General features: G+C 45.7%; 2 protein-coding genes across 5 annotated transcripts in view; one reads left to right on the top strand and one right to left on the bottom strand.

Moving 5' to 3' along the window:
• The window catches only part of neurl1aa (neuralized E3 ubiquitin protein ligase 1Aa), a 36,932-nt gene extending 32,230 nt beyond the window's left edge, over positions 1-4,702 (top strand). Inside the window, exons 5-6 of the mRNA XM_037472833.2 lie at positions 601-750; positions 1,939-4,702. Coding sequence (XP_037328730.2) covers positions 601-750; positions 1,939-2,177 — 389 coding nt within the window. The 3' untranslated portion in view covers positions 2,178-4,702. The remainder of the gene's footprint in view (positions 1-600; positions 751-1,938) is intronic.
• A 1,660-nt stretch (positions 4,703-6,362) lies between these two features.
• Positions 6,363-23,212, bottom strand: part of sh3pxd2aa (SH3 and PX domains 2Aa) — a 63,716-nt gene continuing 46,866 nt past the window's right edge. For 2 of the 4 annotated variants that reach the window (XM_037472364.2, XM_037472365.2), the window contains 7 exons: positions 21,063-21,176; positions 18,628-18,711; positions 15,583-15,700; positions 14,365-14,768; positions 14,059-14,108; positions 13,714-13,833; positions 6,363-13,585 (listed from right to left, as the gene is read on the bottom strand). In XM_037472364.2, the coding sequence (XP_037328261.2) occupies positions 11,549-13,585; positions 13,714-13,833; positions 14,059-14,108; positions 14,365-14,768; positions 15,583-15,700; positions 18,628-18,711; positions 21,063-21,176 (2,927 nt within the window). In that variant the 3' untranslated portion in view covers positions 6,363-11,548. The remainder of the gene's footprint in view (positions 13,586-13,713; positions 13,834-14,058; positions 14,109-14,364; positions 14,769-15,582; positions 15,701-18,627; positions 18,712-21,062; positions 21,177-23,212) is intronic. The other 2 variants (XM_037472366.2, XM_037472367.2) reach the window with 1 other exon arrangement.

Genomic DNA, 23,212 nt, shown 5'->3' with positions numbered 1-23,212 from the left:
TACTCCCCTGGTAGCCTCTAATAGCCTGATCTCTCTTTCTAGGCATCACAGGCATTTCAACATGTGTAGTCTAAACGTATTCCCGGGATTCCATTTTGTTTCCCCGAACGTTGTGTAGAGGTAGAATGAATGCAGGACTGCTCTAAAACAGTGATGAATATGTGCTCCCTCTATTCTCACGTGACCTTAAATGGAACACCTGGATAAGGAGAAACAGTCCGTGGAGCTCTGCTTCCCTGTTTGTGGACCAACCAAACAAGAAAGAAAGAAAAACAGTAAAAGAGTGTCTGTCTACGAGAACCCCTATGGCCTGGAACGCCTTGAGCCATTTCTTTTAAAGAAGTCATGATTAACCTGCTTAGTGAGCATTTGTTCTTCTTATTCAGCCCACAGGGTTCTACACCTCCCTCTGACCTTGTCTCCTTCTCTGAACTATTGGTTGCCCCTGTCACAATGTCAGCCTGCATTGGGATCTATCCTTTTACGATTACAATATTCTCTCCGTTCCCAGGAGTGTCACTTAGAGACACCATAGATTTATGCCATCTGGTTCCTGAATCAATTAGACCTCTAATCCCTTCTTTGATCTTCTCCGACTAGGTTCCACTCACCTCAGGGATCCGCGGACCACCTCAAACCCCAGCTCGCCCTCGTCCTCTCCCCACACCCCCAGCGCCCTGGGCAGTGGCAGCTCCGATCCGGTGCTGAATGGAGGCCTGTGCTCTGCCGCATACTGCGGCTCAGCAGAGGGTAGGTACTCCCGCATATGAGGCCCAGCATCAATCACCCCAAAAGGGCATGCAGTGGGAGCCATTATGGGACAGTGAGCAGATGTCTTCATTCACTAAGTTGGGTGTTGTTTTCATGCGTTTGGACAGATGGAGTTTTTTTGGAATCTGAACGATTATTAAAATTTACTAGTGAAGGCTAGTAGGAAGTTGTGAATATGTCCTAAAATGTTCTGTTTATACCATTCAAGAAAGAAGAGGAAGACAAAAATATTTTAAGATTTATTAATTCTGTAAACTGACTTATAGGTTTGCAAAGGAGCGGAAAATTTACAGAATGTTTCCATGAGAATTTAAACTCTGGATTTTGGAAATTTTGAGCATTATTCGTTTTGGCAAAAGCATTTAACTGGGAACTAGTTGAGAACAAGACTATGTAAGCCTAGCTCAGCTGCTCCCTGGATCCAGCTAGCTGGGAACATTGTCTTTGTCATTACGCAGCATATTGATTACTGTGATAAGCGCCAGATGGGTGTCACTTGTCATAAATAAAAGTAATTACTGCAAATGAAAGGCTGAGTAATAATAAAAATATATATTTTCTCTTAAACCGATCAAATACGCTGAATGAAAGTCTGAACTAGTTCCAATCTGAGGCCATTAGTATGAGACGCTGTCTAAAGACAGAAAGATTAATGCGGGAGGCAAAGCTGTCACCATGGAGACCATTACTTATTTTACTGTACTTCAGTTGTTACGTAACAAATATACTTTTTATTTGACAAATTGATTTATTTGAACCAGAACCTTTTCCTAAACCTATTCCGAGTCCTTTGTTGCTTAAGTAGAACCAACAAACACTAAGCTTGAGGTCCACGGTGAAAAGAGACGGGACACATGAGACCCAAACCAACACATTGGCCGAGTTAAGGGACAGAATGTGCAGAGTTGGTTGATTGTTTCTACAATCGCAGAAAACATCAGCAGTTCCAACTTATTTTCTTCTATTTACTCTCTGATCAAGACAGGAAAACAAATTATTGGGGAGTTTTTCTTTTGACAATGAGGGAGTTTCGGGGCAGATGATGTTACCAACTGTAGCCCTCAAATTTGTAAATTGGGATTTTGGGCTGTTCAAAATAAATGAATTGAATATAATATTGTTTTTCTGTGGCTGAGATAAAAATATATCATTTGATTTTCTCCACAGGCACAACCCCAAATTCCCCAGTCAGCCTGCCCAAGTCCCCCACGTTTCCATCAGGAAGACCTTGTTCTGACGAGTGCTCCATCTGTTACGAGAACGCGGTGGACACGGTCATCTACGCCTGTGGACACATGTGTCTGTGCTACATCTGTGGCCTCAAACTCAAGAAGATGTCCAACGCCTGCTGTCCCATCTGCAGAAGGCAGATCAAAGACATCATCAAGACCTACCGCAGCACGTAAAGGGGACAATCAGAACAGCAAAATCAGGGGAATAAGTTCAGGGAATAGGAACTCTGGTACTTTAATTTGGTAAATTCACGGAATTGTTTTTTGACCTTTCATAGTGTTGGTACCTTTTCGCTGGAAAGCTCTTTTGTCCCTGCACAGGCGAAGATGGAGAAGTCAGAGGTGCCCCCAAAAAGCTTCCTTCTAGCCAGACGGGTTTGCTCTCTGGCAGGATCTTGGGAGCGTGTCACCGAGAGGGAACTGAGACAATCCCAAAAATCATTTCGTTTGTTAAGCAACGTTGTAACTTATGAGGACCGTCACCCCAATTTGCACCAAAGCAAACAACTCACTCTGGGGCTGAATGTGTTGATAGGCGTTCTCTCTCCGAGGACGACTGAAGCTCTGACTTAGTTCTGACAGCTTTTCCCCTCAGTACCTCACAACTTGTGTCTGTGTGTTACTGAGCATTCAGCCATGAAGTGATGGATCTGTGTTGCTGTCGTGGTGATTAGAAGTGAGTGATGTGCGTAGAGCTGGAAGGCAGAGCTGAGTATATTAAATAGGATTGTAACACCTCTTGTACTCGTATAATCTAATGTACTATTTGCAAATGTCGGTGGTAGCTATATCGTCGTGCTAGCTAGCAGCTTGCTCTGCCATGTGGTATGTTGCACTGAAATAAGCAGTGCCCTCTCAGAAATGCCCCCTCAAAAGACCGAGAGGTTAAAGACGTTCTCCGGTTCAATCTCCAAACCTGCATCCAATAGATTCAGCAGCTCGGAGGCTGTGACAGGAAACAGGAAGTGATTTTGGATTCTCCTCAGGGCCCACAATCTTTTTACTGTCCTCCCAAACTTCAGCCATGTCATGCCTAACACACTGTGAGCGCTCATGACGAATCGACAGCTGCTCTGAAATAGTTCCCATGGCAACGCAGAGTCAAAGGATCGTTGCCATGGCATCAGAAGCCACCACAGATGTCGCCCAGCCTCCTGCCTTAAACCAGAGGAGGTTCATGTGTTACACGATTCCTGTGCTTTCTCCCGTTTTACAGAACCCAGACACATTACCAAATGATCCTGTTCCGTGACACAAAAAGATTCACTCATCCAAAAAAAACTATTTTTGTAACATAAATTCTCTACATTTCCAATATTTAACTAAAATGTTTTCTAACGCTTTGTGACAGGCCTTTCACCAGCAGCAAGAATCTGTTCCTATTTTGAATATCTGCACGGTCCTTATGCTCTAATAGCACTACAAAATGTCTTGAAATGTCCCCCTCAGAGACAGCAGCTCAGCAGCAAGCCGTTGCTCATTAGAGGACGGCGCGAGCTGACAGACCGTTTGTCTCCTTTAATGACACCGTCCTGCACTGTGCAGATAAACGCTCGGGGCTCAAACTTTTGCCGCTACGTTATTGGCCAGCTGTCCTCTGAGGGCCAATGCCGGCAGAGATGTTTCACAGATCCCTCCTCCCACACTACACTTTGATACGCTACTGCTTGAAGCGTGGATTCACATTTGAATGTCAACTTGTGTGTTTAGAGAGATTGTTGGCTTTCATCATAGTTTGATTTCAAACAAAAAACAAAGAAAAAAAGTTAGGTCTGTTTGATTTATTTTTCTGTTGTCCATTCTTGTACTTTGATTCTTTGATTATACCTTGCAACAGTAAGTCATATTGCAGTATACAATCGGAACCTCATTGCTTTGGGGTGCAAGATATAAACTCTTGGTTTAATTACAATTACTTAAATTCCGCAAGCTCTTTTGTGTAATTGATCTTCTCGTGTATTAGCCTTCTTACTCGTTCTGTAAGTAGATCTCTTCTCATTATGAAGTCTATCTCTGAATGCTAAATGTCACTTTATAAAGCTACTGATTGTAATCTTGTTAATGTTTCGACTCAACTACGTCTGTATTGTTTTGACTCTCTGACCAAATTGATCATTGATTATTTTGGTTTGTCTTTACATCTCACACATGGGAGTCCTTTGGTGCAAAACCCAGTTTCAGTTTGAGCTGCTGTATGTTTTTGGTCCACATGAATTGATAAATACAAACCCAGCCAAAAACCTGGCTGAAAAATTAGCAAACAAACCTTACATCATGTTAACTGAAGCTATTTGTATTTGATGTCATTTGTTTGCATCCTGAACCCTCCACAGGCTCTTTGAGTGTCACTGATCCCGACATTGTACTATTTATTTGGTCATCTCTGATATGTGGACTAATTCCTGTGTGTTTGCTTTCTTTAGCGGTGCTCTGTGTAGAGCTGAGTACTTTTATAATGTAATGCCGCAGTAATCTGTTGACTGCGTTAACATGGGGACCAACAGTAGACGAGCCTCCTAGTGGGCCGCTGTACGCGTTGCTGTAGACTGGAACCATATATATATATACACACAAAAACATGTATAGACTCAGCAGCTGAAGTACTTTACAAACTCCAACCTTGTTTTTTCTCTTGAAACATCACGTTTGTCAGTGAGCGTCGGATGATTGTAATGAATAAACTTTCCAGATGTGTTTGAGCTGTGTTGATCTGGTGTTTCACTCGCTGACAGCTCGGATGTGTTTGCATGACGCAGCCACACGGATACACATGTTATGTTCCCTGTCAGGGGATTTATCCTTTCTACTGTGTGACATTTGAGTTGACCACATGCTAGCTAACCACCGCTTAGTGCGGCCACGCAAGCTCAGATATATATTTGAGGACTCTATCACATGTAGAAGAGGTCAAACTTAGCCTTCCTCTTCAGTGGTGCGTCTGCCACCAGACAAACCCGAACATTTACTGTGTTCATTAGCTGCTAAATGCTGCACTTTCCCAATAGCTCGTAGGTGCTATGATAGCAACGTTTCATGCATTGCCTCGCATTATGTTCCACGGGGTTTCGTGTTTGATGCTATAACAGCAGAAGACCTAAATGGATCTTTGATTGCACTTGACCTTTGGCATCAACGTCTAAAGAAGGTAGAATGTAAGTTGCCTGGAACAGATGTAGCAAGCTGTGCAGCCAGATCTGTATGAAACACAGTTGTGGCGTGTGTGTGTGTGTGTGTGTGGGGGGGGTTTACAAAGTGCTGTGGCCTCTGTTCCAGTCACAGCTCAGCTGCTGGGGGGGCTTCACGGGTACTGGTGGGGATTAGGAGATCAGTGGAAATACCTCCACCTTAAACTGTAATAAAAGGACAGCACAATAAATCCATCAAGCACCTCAACTAGATGCCAGAAGACATTTATCCCTAACAGACATGTCCCCATCTAGAAGAGGCTAAGAAGGGACATGAATACAATGAGTAGTAATCTCATGAAACAAAAATCCAGACTCGTGCATCTAATGTATCTAACAATGTTCATTGTTCAACTGAGTCGTCGTCCCTCAATGTTCTCAACCAATCGTATTAGTTACGGCGTATAAAAAGGGCAATAGTTAATAATTCCATTTGGAGACTTAATATAAATGTGCATATTGACTGTGCAGCGTGCACGTCTATTGATATGGAGATCCGCTCCGCTGTGAACTAAAAGGCTCCACACTGTCATCTAGTGGACAGACGCTGCTATAGCGGCTTCACTTTAAAATAGATTTCGTGGGATAAAATACCTGTTGGACATAAAATATGAATTAAAAGCCCATTGAGCAACTTTCACCGGCATCGTAAGGTCTTCCTTGGAGGACAGATAAGACCATCTTTAATAAAGGAATAGCTTTCAATGAAACAGCTGTTGCTGTGGGAGCTGTCCTCATGTCTGATGAAGATGGCTGATGGAGCTTGAGACAACTTACTTGTTTGTCCTTACCGCTGTGCGACAGCTCACATTTTTTTATAACAATTCAATATTTACTAAGTACAACTGACACTAATCAATATTTTCACACGTGCTTCTTTGGAAAACACAGTGTAAGCATATATGGACACACGTTGGGACACAGGGGAGACCAGGACTCCGAGCTCGTTCGTCTTCATATATCGCTCATATCTGTACATAACCAGCCGTATTCTTCTGTTCGGCCACATTTGAACTTACTTAATCTAACACAAGAAGGCGAATAAAGATGAATGTCTAGCTGTAGCATTCCTGCCACACGCCATCGATCATGGCGAGCAGAGAGCGGGTTGGCTGCTCTTTATCTGCAGTGGCACGCACCATCCCAAGTGTAAGTCAAATGAAAAGGAGCCGTATTAAAACAGAGATAATACATTTAATACTGTTTGTCTTTTGGGCGATGGGAGATACAATGTAAACATGTACAAGATACAAAAGAAAGGAGCAAGACTTGTCGAAATGAAGCGTTGGATAAAGAAATGCCCTGTGTTTAAAAGGAACGTCCCCATGTTAACTCCCTGTTGGATGATGAAGTCTCTCCTCATGGCGTCCCTTTTGAAAACGGGACACTGGCGAGGGTTAGAACACAATCTACATAACAACGATAGTAATAAAACATAACGGATCAGCACCTCCTTTGGTCTACCTCCAGCCCTCCACCTGTCATGTGTGTGTCACGGCTCTCCACTGCACGCTGCTTATTATAGATGCAGCACCCAGGATGGAGGAGGCTGTACCTTCTCATGAACACACCTCACCTGGAACTCAACAATCCATCACTTCGGACAGCTTGCCACCAAAGCGGGAATGTGGCACCCGAGGCTCCAGAGGTTCTGTTGACGAGGACGCCGGAGCCGAGGTTAAGACACGCCGCTGTGCTAATTAGAGACAGGAACAAGAAAAGGTGCCCTGCACACATGGCCGCGAGCCTCGGCCGTCGACACAGATCTTCCTGTGATCCCCGGCGTGACTCAGAGAGGACGTTCTCAGAGCGGCAGCGTCCTCGGCGAGGCCCCTGCAGCGTCGCTTACTCTTCCCCTTCTTCACTCAAACTGAAATTTCTGCTTAATTAAAACACGTACAATAACATCTCCCTAAACGCCTCCACCCTGCTCCCAAACACATACTCACACCTGCTTATCAAACCCACCCCGTCCTTGTCTCTCCCGCAGCCTTCAGAAGACCTTTTCATTTCTTTTTACTATGAACGACAGCTTGTCTCATTAGATTTGAGCCAGCGCTTCAAATCCATTCAATCGTTTCCCTCAGCAACAAAAACAACTCTGAGGAATAAGACAGAAAAAAGAGGCATGTGATTCAACAAAGCCAGCTTTTTGTCTTATTCCAGAATAACAACAACCGTACAACACCAAGCCCAAGCGTTACCCCCCTCAGGGGTGGCAGAAGATCTGAAGACAATGGCAGCAAAAGACTTGAGATCCGTCTTTAAAAGTTCTTCCATAGGAGGAGGGAACTGTGGCGTGAACTTGCTCAAGCATCAATTAAATCAGCGTTTGAGTCCGGGCTCGGGCTTCGGAGCGGAGAGCTGGTTAGTCTGGTGCTTTGTTCAAATGGTTTGATTAAAACGCCTCTCTACTCCTCCTATCAAAGCAGAGCTCCTCTGGCCTCAATCTCCCCTTGTCTCCTAGATTCCACCACCTGATCCATCTCCTGTCTCCCTACAAGCCTTCCAGCTCCTCAGGCAGACACACACAGGCACGCTCCACTCCTCCTCCACATCTCAATCTTTCTCTGCGGGAATAGACGGCTTGTCTGTGTCAAGGAAGGAGAGAAAAGGAAGGACGAGGAGCGCAGGCAGGAGGAAGACGCCAGCGGCAGCGCCAGCTCTGGGTTCATGAGGACAGACTTTAAGGGGGGGGGGCGCAGCTCGCCCTGCTGCTTCTCTGGGGAATGTGTCAAGAAACTCTTGCATTTCCTCCGACGTGAGACACATTAGCACCGCCGAGCCACTCCCATTGTGGCGCTTTAGGGGGAAAGGGGCCGCGCTCACTGAAGGAGGAGGCTCTCACTTAAAGGACCTTTTTATGGAACACACTCATTCACTATGCAGAGAGATGGATGAGCAGATTGCGAGCAGTCTCATGTCTGAGGCAGCTTAGCTTAGCGTCATGAACAGCTAGCCTGGCTCTGTCCCGAGGAAGCTCAAAGGAGCCTCCATCAGCACGTAAATGTGAAGAGATCCTTCAGCCCACTGAAGGTCAGATGTCCCAGTGAGTGACAGCAGACAAACACGCTTCACCGTTCCCACAGAAAATGTCAAACTATCAACTTCAGTCTTTCCACAATTCTTTTCTGACGGTTAGAGCGCGTTTTGAAACAAATTACTTTAACAAACTCTCCTGACAAAAAAAATGTGCGGACTCAAGCCTTATTGGCCTGTACATACAGAAAGTCGTTAGCACGATGATGTGTACACCTGTCACACATGGATAAGGCAAAGAGAAAAATAAAGGCTTTTCTATTTTTTGGCGTACATCCTGGAAGCTGATGGATTGGTCTGAAATGGTCTGAAGGGCATTCTCCTCCCCGCTCTTTTGTTTACCCCCGTGTCCTCGGCACGTCACCTCCCGCCTTCTCTGCGGTGATTGGTGCCGAGGACGTCTGACTTGGTTACCGAGGGGGGCGGGGCTAGAGGCTTCGCTAAGGTATGGGGAGGACACCCTTCAGAAAGCAAACAGATAAAGAAGAAGAAAACCCTAACCGAAAGATGAATCACAGGAAACTATCAAAATTCCATTCAGGCACGAACGTGACAGCTCAGAGCAGGGCCACTGAGGCCCCTGATGATGGGCCCTTGACTCTCCGTCAGTGAAGAAGACCCCTGATGGCTGTAATGAGTGTACACAAGGGGCTCTGCCATGCCGTCCACATGGCAGCCGTCCGGAGGAGCACAGGTCCTCGTGCTGTTAGCGAAGTCTGTGAGGTGAGGAGACAAGGAGACACGGGTACGTCCCCATTGCTCCGGTCCGCTGAGTCCTCAGCGCCTTCAGGGCCCTTCACACGGGCTCTTTCAGACCGACCTGTGACGACTGGAATACATGCTCTTGTGATGTTAGTGCCTTTCGGATCTATTGCACATTTCCTCATGGTTACATTTCGGAATTTGGGTTCAAAAGAAAAAAAGGTGAAGGCATGACTACAGACAGATGCTGACCAGTTAAATGTAAACCTTCCACAGAACATTCCCTTACTATTACACTCAATTCAGTCAAATCAGAAGAAGCAAAAAGAAATGTACAGTGATTCAACACATTTACATAATGCCTTCGTCTGGATCGGTCTCTTACTATTCATCCAAATGTGAATTAGATTGGAAATATACTATAATTAATGCAAAAATCTCACATTTTCCAAAATAATATCATTTTTGGGTGTTTGGCTGTTTTGGACACTAATGAGCCAATTTCTGGATAATACCTTACAATTATGTTTAGATTGGAGGGTTGAGGTGATTGTCGGACCATGATAAAATACAAAAGCTTTCATAATAAATACACTTAAAATCTGGCATTATGTAAAGTACAATAAAGATGAACGAAGGGCCCGTGATTTGCTAAAGTTTTAGCACACAGCATTAAAGAAAAAATAGATTTGTTTTTCTTAATAAAAAAAAAGTATTGCCCAATACATAAAAATGTCTTAGCTGCATTAAAGTTGAAAAGAAGGAAAATAAATCCGACACATTGTGTAGAGTTTTGGGTCACTGGCCAGCAGTGTGTGTTCCTCCACTGAGGAAGGAGCACTACTGCAGCTGTAGTGCCTCCAAGCAGCCACTAGAGGGCTCTACTTCTACTCAGTCTAACTTTGGCATTTGGCAGCTTGAGCAGCACTCCTCTCATTTGGAGGTAACCAACAGAAATTGAATAATTACAAGATTATGTTGAAAATGCTGAGTACTTACTGCATCGTTACATCAATGCACCATTAATCGGGTTTAAAGTGCACTAAATCACAAAACAGAACCACTTCGTTCCTCATTATTGTCCCAGTGTGATCACTGAGTAACACATTGACACACAGAAATATGAGAGAAATATGTCATGGGTCAGGTCCTGTACTTTGTTAATACTGTGATACTGTCCAGCAGATACATAATCATAGGTTAGAGCTCACAGTGCTCATCGGAAAATGTTTTTCAGCAGTCTTGAACATCAGCCATTTGAATTTTAAAAGTTAGATTTGAGCTCATAATATCACATGCTGACACTTCTGCATATTTGAGGAATCATTGTGAACTTGATACTATTAAATGATAAGTTATTTTTAAATCATATGTAATATGATACCCAACTTTAATTTGGAAAATATGAAAATTACAAATCAATTTTTTGCACAGCAATTTGTAATATTACGATGCACTTGTTTACTTCTAGTTTCAGGGATTTGTAATTTGGAGGAAATGAATCAGGTGCTTCCAGGTACGAACTTATTTTAGAAAGGTTGTAGATTACACTGTATTACAAAATAAAATAAATAAATAGCTAAACCACTAAAACAAATTTCTCTTTAATTTAATCACATTTTGGGATAAGGTCTATGCAAATAATGTCCCTGGAATTTAATTATTGCACGTTTCCAGTACTAATTCAAACATTGGTAAAACATAATATGTACAAAATGATATTCATTAAAGTCATTACTAAAACCACGGCAGTAAATGTAAACTTTTGTAATTTTTTTCATCTTTGAGACTATTATTGATGATGTGTTTTTGTCTGAAATAAACATTTTCCAGAAAACTAAAAGATCTGTGTGTTATTTTCAAGTTTCACAGGTTTGGTTTTAGACATTTGTTATTTCCGATAGTTATGTCTGGGAATGGAAGCATGAAGAACTCTAGCTCTAACCTTTTAATTCTAGGCTGTTGATGGAAAACAGATGTCACAAGAGAGCAGAAATAATTCTCCACTACATAAAAACATGGAAAAAGAAACTAAATAATGAACTTAAAACAATGTTTTAGTTTGCGCGATAACTTGCGGCTTAGAAAAAGAATACATTCACACTTAATTCTCAGTTGTTTATCTTAAATTTGTGTTGGACCAATTGCAGCCCTCGAGATCAAAATTCTACACCTTGTTGGCACTCAACAGTGTCGCTCTTCATATGCTTTGGGAATACTTCCGTTGGTATTCACACGCCTATGGCACTCCAAAAAGATTTGGTTGGTTTGCGGGTTTTGCAGTCCACCGGGTGATCCTCTACAAAAGGCACTTATCGGCCACCAGCCTCACTGATGGCAGGAATGAGAACTTCTGCACCTCGTTCAGTGGTCACCCCTCCCATTCGTACCATGTTCTACCACAGAGACACTGTCCTCCTCCAGTCCCGTCCGGCCCACCGCCCTGTCTCAAGTCTTTACACTCCTCCTTGTATACATTTTAGTACGCAGTCATCACTGTACATTTTCATGGACATATTGCTTGCATGAGAGTGGAAACATTCTAGAGGAGTGATGCCACTGGCGTCCTTGAGGACATCAAAAAGGGGGACAGTGGGGGGGGACGTGGGGGGCTGCTTTTTATTTCTTCCGCTCCAGGTAGTTGGAGGGTACCCAGCCTTTGCGGGGCAGCAGGCTGTCCTGCACCTGGCAGTACCACCACCCGTTAGGGTTTCTCTCCAGCACCTCCAGGCAGGTGCCCTCAGTGAAGCCCATTGTTTCCTCGTCGCCGCGATAGTCGGCGATGGACACGTACACATCCCTGCCGAGGTTGTTGTGGATCAGTTGGCCCTTCTCTATAGGCTTGGGTCGTACCGTGGACACAGGGACCCCGTTGCGTTGGCTAACTCTGCTCAAGGCGTCCTGGACATTGCCCGTGCTGAACGCGCTGCCCGAGGAGCCCGGGCCGGAGCGCTCGGCGGGCCTCGTGTTGCTCTCTACGACGACGTGTGGACGCACCGTGCTGAAGGAGGCATTGCGGCGGACACCGAGGGTGGCCGAACCAGAGCCGTAGTGGTCGCTCCTGCCGAGGGAGTCGTTCCGCCTCAGAGACCCTGTCATGTAGTGTGCATCCTTGGCGGGCTGAGATGTGGTCACAAACACCGACTGAGGCCTCACCGCCACCTGACGAACCCCGTTCCTCATCCGCACCGCTCCATTCACTGTCCCAGAAGGCTTGGAAAAGCCACCAGGAGGCTTAGAAGGGATTGGCGGGGTATCCCTCCTCACTGCTTGATGCTTCTGGCTCGGACCCTGGATGTTGATGTTGTTGAGGGCCAGAACGTGCTGCTCGTTTTTCTCCAGGCTGTTGGACTTACTCCCAGCACTCCCATGTCTACCCAGGTCTAACCTACCCGCATCCCCCACTTGTCTGACAGGTTCCAAGTAGTACGAAGGAGCCCAGCCCTCCTCGGATGCCCAACGAATGTACCACCAACCGCTCTCCTGCTTCTCCAGGACCTCGACCTCCGCGCCGGCTGGAAAGCTGATCTCAGAGTCCTGGACCTTCTTATAGTTATCCAGGGAACGGTAGAGTTTGGGACCTTCCACGTCCGACTCCCCTCGGCTGCCTTTGGAGTAGACGGAAGAGAGATCCGAGGTGCTGCGTGAACACATGGAGTCCTCTGATGAGACGACAGAGGCCGCTTCAGAGTCGTCCCCACGGCTCGCTTTGAGGCTGTGAGGCCGGAACTGACTTGTGGGCCTCAGCTGCCGTCTCAAAGAGTTGATGTCCATCCTCTCAGGACTCTGGGGCTCGGATTTGGTCAGGAGTGGTTTGGGTCTGACGGAGGGCTTGGGCCTGGTGGAGGGGCTCTGACCAATCCTCTGCTCCACATCCCGGCTGAAGGCTGAGCCTTTCTTGGGGCCTCTGCTCAATTCATCGGATGAAGAGCCGGGGCTGTTGTTCTGCGACCTGAAGCGGTTATCTACATGTCTGCCAAGAGTCTGGCTTCTGCGGTTCACCTCTGGCGTGATGGCCTTCATGGGTCGACCAGGTAAAGGGGAGGATCCAGAGGGCCTGCGTGGAACAGTGGAGGAATGGTAGCTCCTTGGAGAATTTGGCTCACTGGAACCTTTGACGCAAGTTCTTTCAACTCCACTGCTGGGCCTGAAGCCGTCGTTCTCATAGATGCACTCCTCTTTTGCAACCTCTTCTGCAGACCTGAAGGCCGCTCTTCGATGAGTAAACACGGGGGACGCCTTGCAGACAGGAGGGGCCTTGCAGACTGGAGGAGAGGCCTTGCAGGAAGGAGGGGGGCCGCGGTACTTGTTGCTGACCACGCTGCTAATCTTCACATCGAAGTCCCGCTCATTCTTCAAAGAATCCGTGTCAGATTCACCCTCGCATCCGATTGCAGGAATATCATATTCGGGTTCCTCGTACGCAGGCCTGCTCGGCGGCTCTGAGACTTTGGAGACAGAATTACAGGGAGGAGCCTCGTCAGACTCTTGTTTTTTGACAGGAGGAGCTGGGGGTGGGACTTTGGGTCGGGTCAGGGTGCTGGTCCGTCGGCTGAGATTGGGCTTCTTCCGCTTGTCAATGTAGGAGCAGGGGGCCCAGCCCTCCATCTCTCCAATCTGCACATACCACCATCCTCCAGGGTTCTTCTCTATCACCTATAAGACATGCAAGATATACGCAGTCTGAAAAAGTGTATGTGTTTTATGGAGAGAATATTAATGACAAACATTAACGCTGTCCGCACTCAATGGACACATCAATAAGCCAAAAACCATCATCTTACATCAGCCTTTTGTCCCCCACGGAAACTGATGCCATCAGAGATGGATGACTGGAAATCTGCTATGGTGTAATACTCTGCTTCCACAGCAGGGGGCTCTGGAGGCTTGGGTAACTGGAATCCCTGAACAGCAAAGAGGAAGAGACTTGAGCAGCAGACATATCTAGGCAGAATGTGCACCACTACGAGTTTGACATGCTCTTTAACTTTGGAATAGGTTTAATAGACTATATGAGAATAATATACACATAACATAGCATGTGTTGTATGTAAGTGTGGTCAGTGACACATTCAGATACTGAGTCCTTTTGGCCATTGTTAGAGAGCAGCAGCTTGTGAGTGTCTTACCAAGTTGGCTTCTCTTCGTGGAGGGGGTTTTTGTCTCAGATTTGGAGACCCTGATGAATAAAGAAACATGTTATTAAAACGTATTCAACAGTGAATGTGGGTTTGTGCCTCATTCCTGTTTGAATGAGACGGAAATATCCGAGGTAAAAGCATAGCGCCTCCGCCATCATTACACCACCATCATCATGTATTTTACCTACAGCAAAAGGAAAAGTCTTAATGTCTCATACCAGGACTCAAAATGCTCCTTTCCATCGCTGCATCGCATTTACCGCTCAATCTTCTCCTGACACCACCAACACTCACCAATTTCCACTCTGTGTGGAGCCACTCTGGCCACAGCAGGGGAGCCTGGCTCGCCCCGTCCTTTATTGTCACTCAGGGCGGCGCTCGCTGCTATTCCCAGACACGGGCTGTTGGTGTCCCGGCCTGCACTCAGCCTCCTGCCCGTCTCCGCATTGATCTCAGAGTTGTAGGGCACCGGGAGGCTGATCTCGCTCTTGGAGATGTGGCGCTCTGGCGTGGTGCTGCCCTCCGCGTCCGTCTGGATGTCCTTCTCGCTGACCGACTTCTTCTGCAACAGGTTGCTGATCTCCATGATGTTGCCAATGATCTCCACGGGGCCGGTTAGGGTCTTCTTGCGGGGGGAGAAGTCTTCTTTCATCTTTTTCAAGTAGGAGGCAGGAGCCCAGCCCTCTTTCCCCAAGTATCTGTGGGTAAACACAGAAGATTTAAAGATCTGGTACCAGGCATTACGGGAAATGTAGCACTAAAGTTCCTGGAGCTTGACCCACAGGGATGAAATTATTATTACAACCTCTCTCTTTTGATCTGCTTTCTGTGCAATAGTGTATCACCAGTGCCCCTTTAGGAAATTGATATTGCATATTGATATTAGTTTGACTATAAATCACAGCACAGAGGGAGGTCACTAAGGAATGAAATTACCCCCCAAAATCCTGTGTGTCGAACACCATTTACACAAAGACCCCCTCACACATGTATGGTTCAACCAAATGAGTCATTTTAGAGTGCTTTGTGGATCAATAAGGAAGTCTACGTATGCAAATGTGTGAGTCATTTTCCTCTCTGTGGCCCACTCTTCACTCAAAACACTTCTGATCACTTCCTGGAGCAGAGAGCCCAGCAGCGACCACAAGGAGTCCCCAGAAGAGAAAAGGACCCCTGATGTTAAGAGAAGGATGCACATCTGGGGTTTGACTTCCTGATGAAGCTGTGCTCTGAGACGACTAGCTGTGCGTTCCAACGAGGGTCAGTCCCAAATGTCCCAAATCACTCTGACACCATCCGTCCAATCACGTGGGAAAAAACTACCCCAACAAGCTCATGTACACATGTCAGCCATATTCACTCTTTGTGCACATAGATGTCACATGCCACATGGGATGAAAGGAGACAAACAATGGAAAAACACACACTGGCAGGATTAACAACAGACACACACATTAGAATACAGGACCGTACGTGTGCAGCAGAGGCCTCCTCTCTCCTTCTCCAACTCACCTGATGTACCACCAGCCCTCCAAGTTCTTCTGGATGACCTCCACGGTGACCCCTTTCTCGAAGCTCACTTCATCCTTCCCTTGACTGATGTGTGGCTGTATGGTCAGGTATTTCTCCTCTGGAGGAAGGACAGACAGACAGCAGCACAGTGATTAAATCCTCTTACACTGAGGGGTGAGACCACAGTAGAGTTTACATATTTCCAGAGGCCTTATGAGGGGGAAACATGGGGAGCGTGACCTACTTAGTCCTTTAACTATTTCCATACGGAACCAAAAACACATTAATAATAAGCGGCTCCCTCTACAGGCCAAACATGTCTGTCGCGGCTTGTTTGGCCTCATTGGAGCTATTTTCACCCTGAGTGCATCTCACTCAGAATCAAAATTAGAAACCTTCATTTGGAAATTGTCATGGTGGGTGGCACATACATAGCATTGAACAAAAGAGAATAATTTACAACGCTTAAAGTGCTCAGGCAGTGTATTTGAAAGTCCACGTGTGTTCAGTGGAGTCAGTCATTGTGGGACCGGCTCTGTGTATGAGCCCAACTGCCGACGGGAAGAAACTGGTCTTGGTCCTGATGGACCTCAGCTTCCTGCCAGATGAAAGGGACACAAACTGTTTTAGTCCGGAGTGTGAAGGGTCTCCAGAGGGCGATTCCTCTTCAAGTGGCTGGCCGACATCAGGGCCCGCAGGAGGGGATATTTAAACCAAGTTCACTCTTCTGAGACCACCACTCCTCCCTCATACCCTGCCTGAGAGAAGCACATTCTACATGGTCTGGTGGGGTGTGTAGCGGTACTCGTACACACCAAAGAAAACAGATGAGGGAAGAGCAGGAGACCAAATATTGGAACATAGGTCAGACCAAGCTTCCCAGCAATGCAACACACATTAGCTCATCTCAGTGGCTCATGATCTGATGACTTTAAGGCCGAGGCATTTCAGAAGACTCGTCAGTAGCAGTGGAACATCAAATCCACAACCATGTTTCTATTAGTGTGACTAAGAATCGCTGTGGTTCTGTTAGCTCCGAATCAGTCTGCCGTGTTGCACTGATATGTTCCTACAGTAGCCCAAAATGGACAAACCAAACAGTGGCTCTGGAAAGGCCCTTTCACGTTTTCATTACCCGAAGGCTGTGGAACAGGTGCTACAGGTGCTAGCATAGAATCCACTGTCAGCCAAAGCTAGAAAAATTTCAGCAATATCAATGAGTTAGCCAGGACCTGGCCGGAGGTCAGGGGCGATATCTGAAAGACGTGTCTGCTTATTCATGTCAATGTGTGCATTCAAGGATCTGGGTACAGATCTGGGTTGCACCACAACAGGGACCCCGGTTCCTCTGCTTCCTGTCAGTTGAGGTCAATAAGAGTGGAACATCAGCTCACAAAGCCTGTGTGCGTGCTTGCAGATGAACAGACAACAAGAGAATGTGTATTGATGTCCTTGGCACTGAGTGCGTCTGGTTCACCGTCACACTTTGATTCAGTTGGAGCCCCGAGTGCGCCCTTACTTTGCTGTTAAGGTCCCTTCTCCTTGAGGCGTCACGTTGCAGTGCGTGTCAGCAAAGGCTGTTCTCATCCACTCGCTGGTTAAATCCTGCGTGAGCGCTCTTGGTTTTTGCCCTTTGCCAGTGCTACTGAATCAAACTGTAGCTCGAGTGTCTGCGCGTCACTGTAAGACCTCACTCAGGCCTTTGTTATCGCCCGCTCAGCAATGCCTTATCAGGCAGGGACAGTGGTGTCTCTATTCATTGAGCAAACACAGAGTTAAAGAGTGGAGGGGATTATGATGGGAGAGAGGTAGCGGCATATTAGACCTAATTCTCAATATCCAGTTTATATTCACGTTACATTTTCCCTATTCCTTCTAGCTGAGTGTTGATTGGAGGGGTTTTCTGACGAGGTGGTGCTGAGGCTCCTGATGAAGAACTAGGAGAACTAGGTCCAAGCCTCACAGTCCAGTATATGAATGATCCTTAAATCAGCAGCGTGTTTGTTATGTCCACTGCTAAAAAGCAAAGCTCTGCGGCTTTGTGTGAATGTGTTTTCTGTGTATGTGGTCTCTCTTTAGGCATTAAAGCAGCAAATACTTCAAACCCACTGATAACTTGGTAAAATAAGAATCTTGAAAGCAGGGCACACCATTTCATGTTTTTCTCTGAGAAACACAAGCAATATTTGAAGTAATTTACAGCATTTTAAACCTAAGGGAGCTCACTTTAATCAAGCAGCAACACTGTTATGTTCACATGCTCAGTGGTCGTCAAGGTGCAGAGGGAACCGTACAGCCTTCATTTTCCAAATCTGTTCAAAGGAGACCAATTATTTTGCCGCTCTGTGTGACAAGAGTCCTTGTTGTAGGCTAGCTGATCAGGATTTAGTAAATGAGCATGTATTGACCATGATGCCTCAATTTGTGAGTACAGGGGAGTGGAGCCATGGGGGAGGGGGTAGTCTGCAGCAAAGGTGTGCGTTCTATGTTTGGAGGAGTGAGTTTTAAACACGTGATTATAATCTGCACCAAGCCTTCGGTAATGTGTGTGTGTGTGTGTGTGTGCATCCATCTCTGCACACACAGCTTATCTTTTCTGCGCCAAAGTGAGTGTCGTGTTCAACGAAGGGTTTTTCCCTGAGACCAGCACATTTATTAATTACTTGCGCTGCGTGTTCAGCAGCGAACTGAGTCTATTCTTGTTTTCTGCTAGACTTTAGGTAAAACGCAGCGGTTGTCACTGTCCCTTTTTGCCAAAAAACATAATCAATATGTTTTCCTACAATGCGTAGTTGTTGAGTTGAGTACCCACTTAATACGTGATGTACTGATCAAGAGAAGGGAGACACAATGCCAGACGAATAGTGTATCTCAGCCTACAGTAACATTTAATGTTGCACTAATGACACCTGACTGTGAAAGATGGACCTTTAGGTTTTTGACACACAGGATCAAGAGAAGAACCAACACACTAAACCATGGGTGAGTTTTCATCTTTGACTGCATCTGCAGTATAAAAACAAATTACACTGCCTCCATGTTCACCTCTGCTCTGCTGCCGGTTGACTATACCCCCGAGGGTCCAGCGGCGGTCCAGCCTCTTCAAATGTGCCTTCCGTCTCTTAGTAACTGATGAGGAGGAGGAAGAGCAACCAAAAAGGGGGAGAAACAAAAACAGATGTATTAGAAGCAGCGATTAGCAGAGTTAGCAGGACCACAGCGTCATGACATGGTGAATAACCAGCGAATAAGCCAGAGGAACTCCTCCTGCAATGATGAGCTGAGATTGGTACGTGTTTAGTTCTGGACGTGTTAAAAGTGAGGCATTCCCAGGCCGTAATGATAATGTGTCTTATCACAGCACCAGTAGCTCCGAGCTAAACCCGCCCCCAGCAGAGTCAGATGGCCGAGGATGGAGAGCTCAAACAAACCAGGACTTTCACCAAGGAGACAGCTGTTACAGTCTCAGGTGTAAGACAAGGTTTTTCTTTCTTTTATGTTGACTCATGAAACTATTTCACATACTTACTCCAACGTGGAAAAATTTAACCAAGGAAGAGCATCACAGTTTGAGGAGCAGGCGTCCGTATAAGACAGCAGTACGTAAGACACCTTGCGATTTATGGAGTCTAAATGTGGTATTGGTAACACCCACCACGTGTTACACAGACAACACAACCCAAAGTTACTAGTTATTCAGGAAAGTTCACTTCTGTTACCCAGGGATGGGTATATTCTGGTGGAGGAATTCGGCTTGAGGATCTGTTTCTAAAGTTAGACTATTTTTCAGTATACAGTTATAAACACGCAGCTGTGTGTGTGTGTGTGTTTATGTTGGTGTGTGTATGTTGGTGTGTGTTTTTGTGTCATGCCCAGAAGACAAATGCGTGTTGTTGAACATATGAAATAAGATCTTTGCTATGCAAATAGCTTGCAGCCTCCATTACCATAAGTACGTTGTGGGACCTGTGGGAAAAGAAACCACTGAAGAAGACTCCGGCTGAAGCTCCTCTACAAACCTAAGTCCTTCCTGTTCACACTCTTTGATTGGCTTGAGGATTCATCAGGTAATGGAGGCAGGACATTAAATTAGCTAAATAAAATGATAACAACTGCCAGAGAAAAAACAGCAGAATATACAGTGTAAACATTGCCTTATAAAGTCATTTGTGTCTGTAATTGAGACCTAAAACCTTCCATCAACTAGGAAGGAAGAAAGATTGTATTGATTTAAATTGATGAAGTTAGTCACAGTCATAGCAGGAGTCCTTTTCCTCCCTTATTGCAGTGTCTGAGGCCACATGGAGAGCAGACACAAGGCTAATCTGATTCCCCCCATCCGGGACCCTCCTGCCCCCCCCCCCCTTTGGGTGGCTCTGCTACCTTTCTGGACTCCTGTCTGCCTTGCATCTATCCCATTGAGCACCACCCTACTCCCTTTGACCTCCTAATTGAAATATCAGCAAGGGAAGGCACAAAGGGAAATGTTATTTGGAGGTAATTTCAGCGTGTGCCTGTCGGTTCCTCTCCAGCCGACTGAGCTGTCAGTAGAATTGGTTTACAGACCACGCCAAGATAATGAGATGAGCGGAACGACAGGGGGATCGGAAATAGGAAGTGAGGATGTGTGCAAACGTTAAGATGCCAGGCCTAGTGGGTAAAGGAGGGGGAGGGGCTACACGTGTCATGAATTCACTGGAGTGCATTGGCTATTGAACCCAAATAATCACACCCGATGCAACCATTTTTTAAGCTTTTATAAAGATTTAAATAACTGACAGAGGCAACAAAAATGCGTATGTGCGTGTGTGTGCAAGGAAATGAAAGGCGCAAACAGTGACTGTGCAGGAGCTGTCATCATCCTGGCACAGTGTGTATCTTGGAGAACGTGCACAGCTTGGAAGCATGGATGCTCACACATCTTAACAACAGATGAAAATGTCCGTTGACTCATACAGTGGTCCTCAGCAAAACAAACTATCACACCATTGCATCACCCACCCACTGCTACTGCAGTGTAGCGTGTATGATTATTTCTATGCATGCATGAGAGCATACTTGTGTGTTTGCACTTAATTATCTTGGATTTATGACACATGTGTTTCAATGTGTTTCCACTGAACATGAGGGGGGAAAGGTCACAACAATACAAGGCTCCTGCAGCGGCTGCAGCCTCTCTGGGGAGTTACAGGAATTTTCTGTGGTGCCAAAATGTTGCAAACCCTTTGGCTGTGGTCTGGTACCATTTCACCACGCTGCTGCTGTGGTCTTCAAGGCTCCTAATGTGTGACTGGAAGACTGCTGGTGAGTATGTGTGTACTGTCTCTGCGTGCAGTCTTTGATTGAGGTGTAAAAAACACTAGTGTGTGAAACCATGGCCCTGTTCCACGCCGGCTGTTCTACAACATCATGCAGGCCGGGATGACGCTCACGTTTTCTTGATTTAATAATATCATGTTGGTTTGTGCGTCTGCTCTAACCTTCTCCAGTCCTAGAAGTGCCCAGATCCAAATCGTCTCTGGTGACATTCTGGGAGTCCAGGTATGTGGCCGGGACCCAGCCCTGCTCCTCTGCTGTGCTGACGAACCACCAACCTGGAGAGAGCAGAGAGAGGAACAGGTCAGTACTGACTCATGTTGACAATAACGATGGGAACTATCCTTGTCTCACGCGGTAAGCTTCAGACTCCAGCGTGTGCACATATGGGCACTTCATGGTACGGTCCTCCAGGGCCCAGAGCCCCCCCCCCATAAAGGCCGGCTAGGAAGAAAGTGGGATCAAAAAAAGCAGATAAATGAGGAGCAGAACGAATGCTGGATTCCCTCAGATATTGAAATGCACTTTCACAACTGGAGCAGTTTGGAGACAATGTTTTAGAAAAACTAAACGGAGAAGCAGATGTGGATGTAAGGTAGTAAAAGAGAAAGGTGATGGTCGGACCATAGATTTTCTGGTCCGGGTCGCCACGCTGCCAAATGGCTCTTCTGAGAGAGTTTTACAGAAAACCTGTCAGGTAATTAGACCAAAGCATAACTTGGCTCAGTATAAGCTCTGCAGGCAGACAGGGTGGTGGGGGACGTACTGTGGGGGCAAATATGCAGAATCGGCTTTATGGACAGTAACCCATTGATTCATTGTCATCCTCTAAGTGGCAATGCCTAACCAACGGACGCAGCCCGACCCTTTAAGGCCAAATTCAGACCGATGAGAGAACATCCTCCTCATTCTGTTCACCACCACTGCAGGCAAAATAATATAAGAGAAAATACAGAATCCCTTTATCTTCATTTCTAAAGCCTTGCATTTAGCCAAAGAAGGAAATAGACCAGATGAAAAAGACACATTCCTAATTTAAGACACTGTGCTAGTTTCAGAAAGCTACGTGGTGCTAATATGTCAATAAAGTTAAGAAAAAAAGAACAGAATCACAGGTCGTAATGTGAATAAGGAGGCGGCTCCATACCACTCTGAGACCGGTCCATTCCACCTGCCACTCTTTGAACTCGGCGCTACTGCATATTAGTTCCATAAGAGCAATAAATGTTCTTTCAAGGGTCTAGAAATGCTGGAAACATCAATCAGCTGCACCTTCCCTGTGTATTTAAACCTTGTGTGTCTTGTGACGGTTCATTGAATGGGTTTCGTATGTCGGTGAGTTTTTGTTCCTGATCCCTGTTTTGCCCCAAGGCCTTTTTGATTTTGTATCCAACTTGAAATAAAGTTTTGGTTTTAGTGAAGACTGCGTTTGAGTCCCCTGTCCCCGGTCCGGACTTCCCCTCGTGACACAGGAAGTTGCTATAACTCACCCGGACGTTGTCTGATCATCTCCAAATACCGATTGTCATAGCTGCAATATTGCTCAATAGCGCCCCCTACAAAATGTTAACTTAGCAGCTATCACTGTATGTCGCAGCCATTTAGAGTTTTTGTATGTGTATTTCCCGGCACTGTACTTTTAATGAGCTCTTCCAGGGGAGTTAATCGGAAGAACGTATTTTAAGAGCTTTGAATGCTTGATACAGAACCAAACATGGCACACTCATTCAAAATCCTAAAAGTAGTTATCTTCTGTGATTTTAAAGTTTCTGAGTGGCCGGTCAGTTCGATAGCCCCCCCAACCTAATTTTGAAAAAGAAAAACACTTATCAATGTGAGCAAAAACAGGATAACAATCTGTTTTCATCAATAATGCAGTGAATTGTTTCTGCTTGTCGTAGAACCAGGCTATGATGTTAAGTAATTAAATATCATGTGAAGGTTGGGATCAAATCAGATCACTATCACTTAAGTCAAGGAATAGACAATATGATCTCACCTTTTGGCTTGAATCTATTTCTTCTCCACATGGATGTATACAATGAGTCATGCCATGTCAGTCATGTTAAAAACACGACATTGGATTCACACACACACACACACCTCTTTAGAGGCTTACATTTATGGTTATATTCTGAGTTACGGCACACTCAGGATATTCTAGGTTAAGACCTGACCAAATTACTCTACTACTCTGCTGGCACGCATTACATTTAGCTGACGCTTTTATCCAAACCACTTACAGTGAATTATACCCATGCGTTAAATTTTTCCTGGGGAGCAATTAGGGGTTGGGTGTCTTTCTCAGAGACAC

The sequence above is a fragment of the Pungitius pungitius genome, chromosome 9 (genome assembly GCF_949316345.1).
Source record: "Pungitius pungitius chromosome 9, fPunPun2.1, whole genome shotgun sequence".
NCBI lineage: Eukaryota > Metazoa > Chordata > Actinopteri > Perciformes > Gasterosteidae > Pungitius > Pungitius pungitius.
Note: the sequence above shows the minus strand (reverse complement) of the source record. Positions and strands in the feature narration are given on the sequence as shown.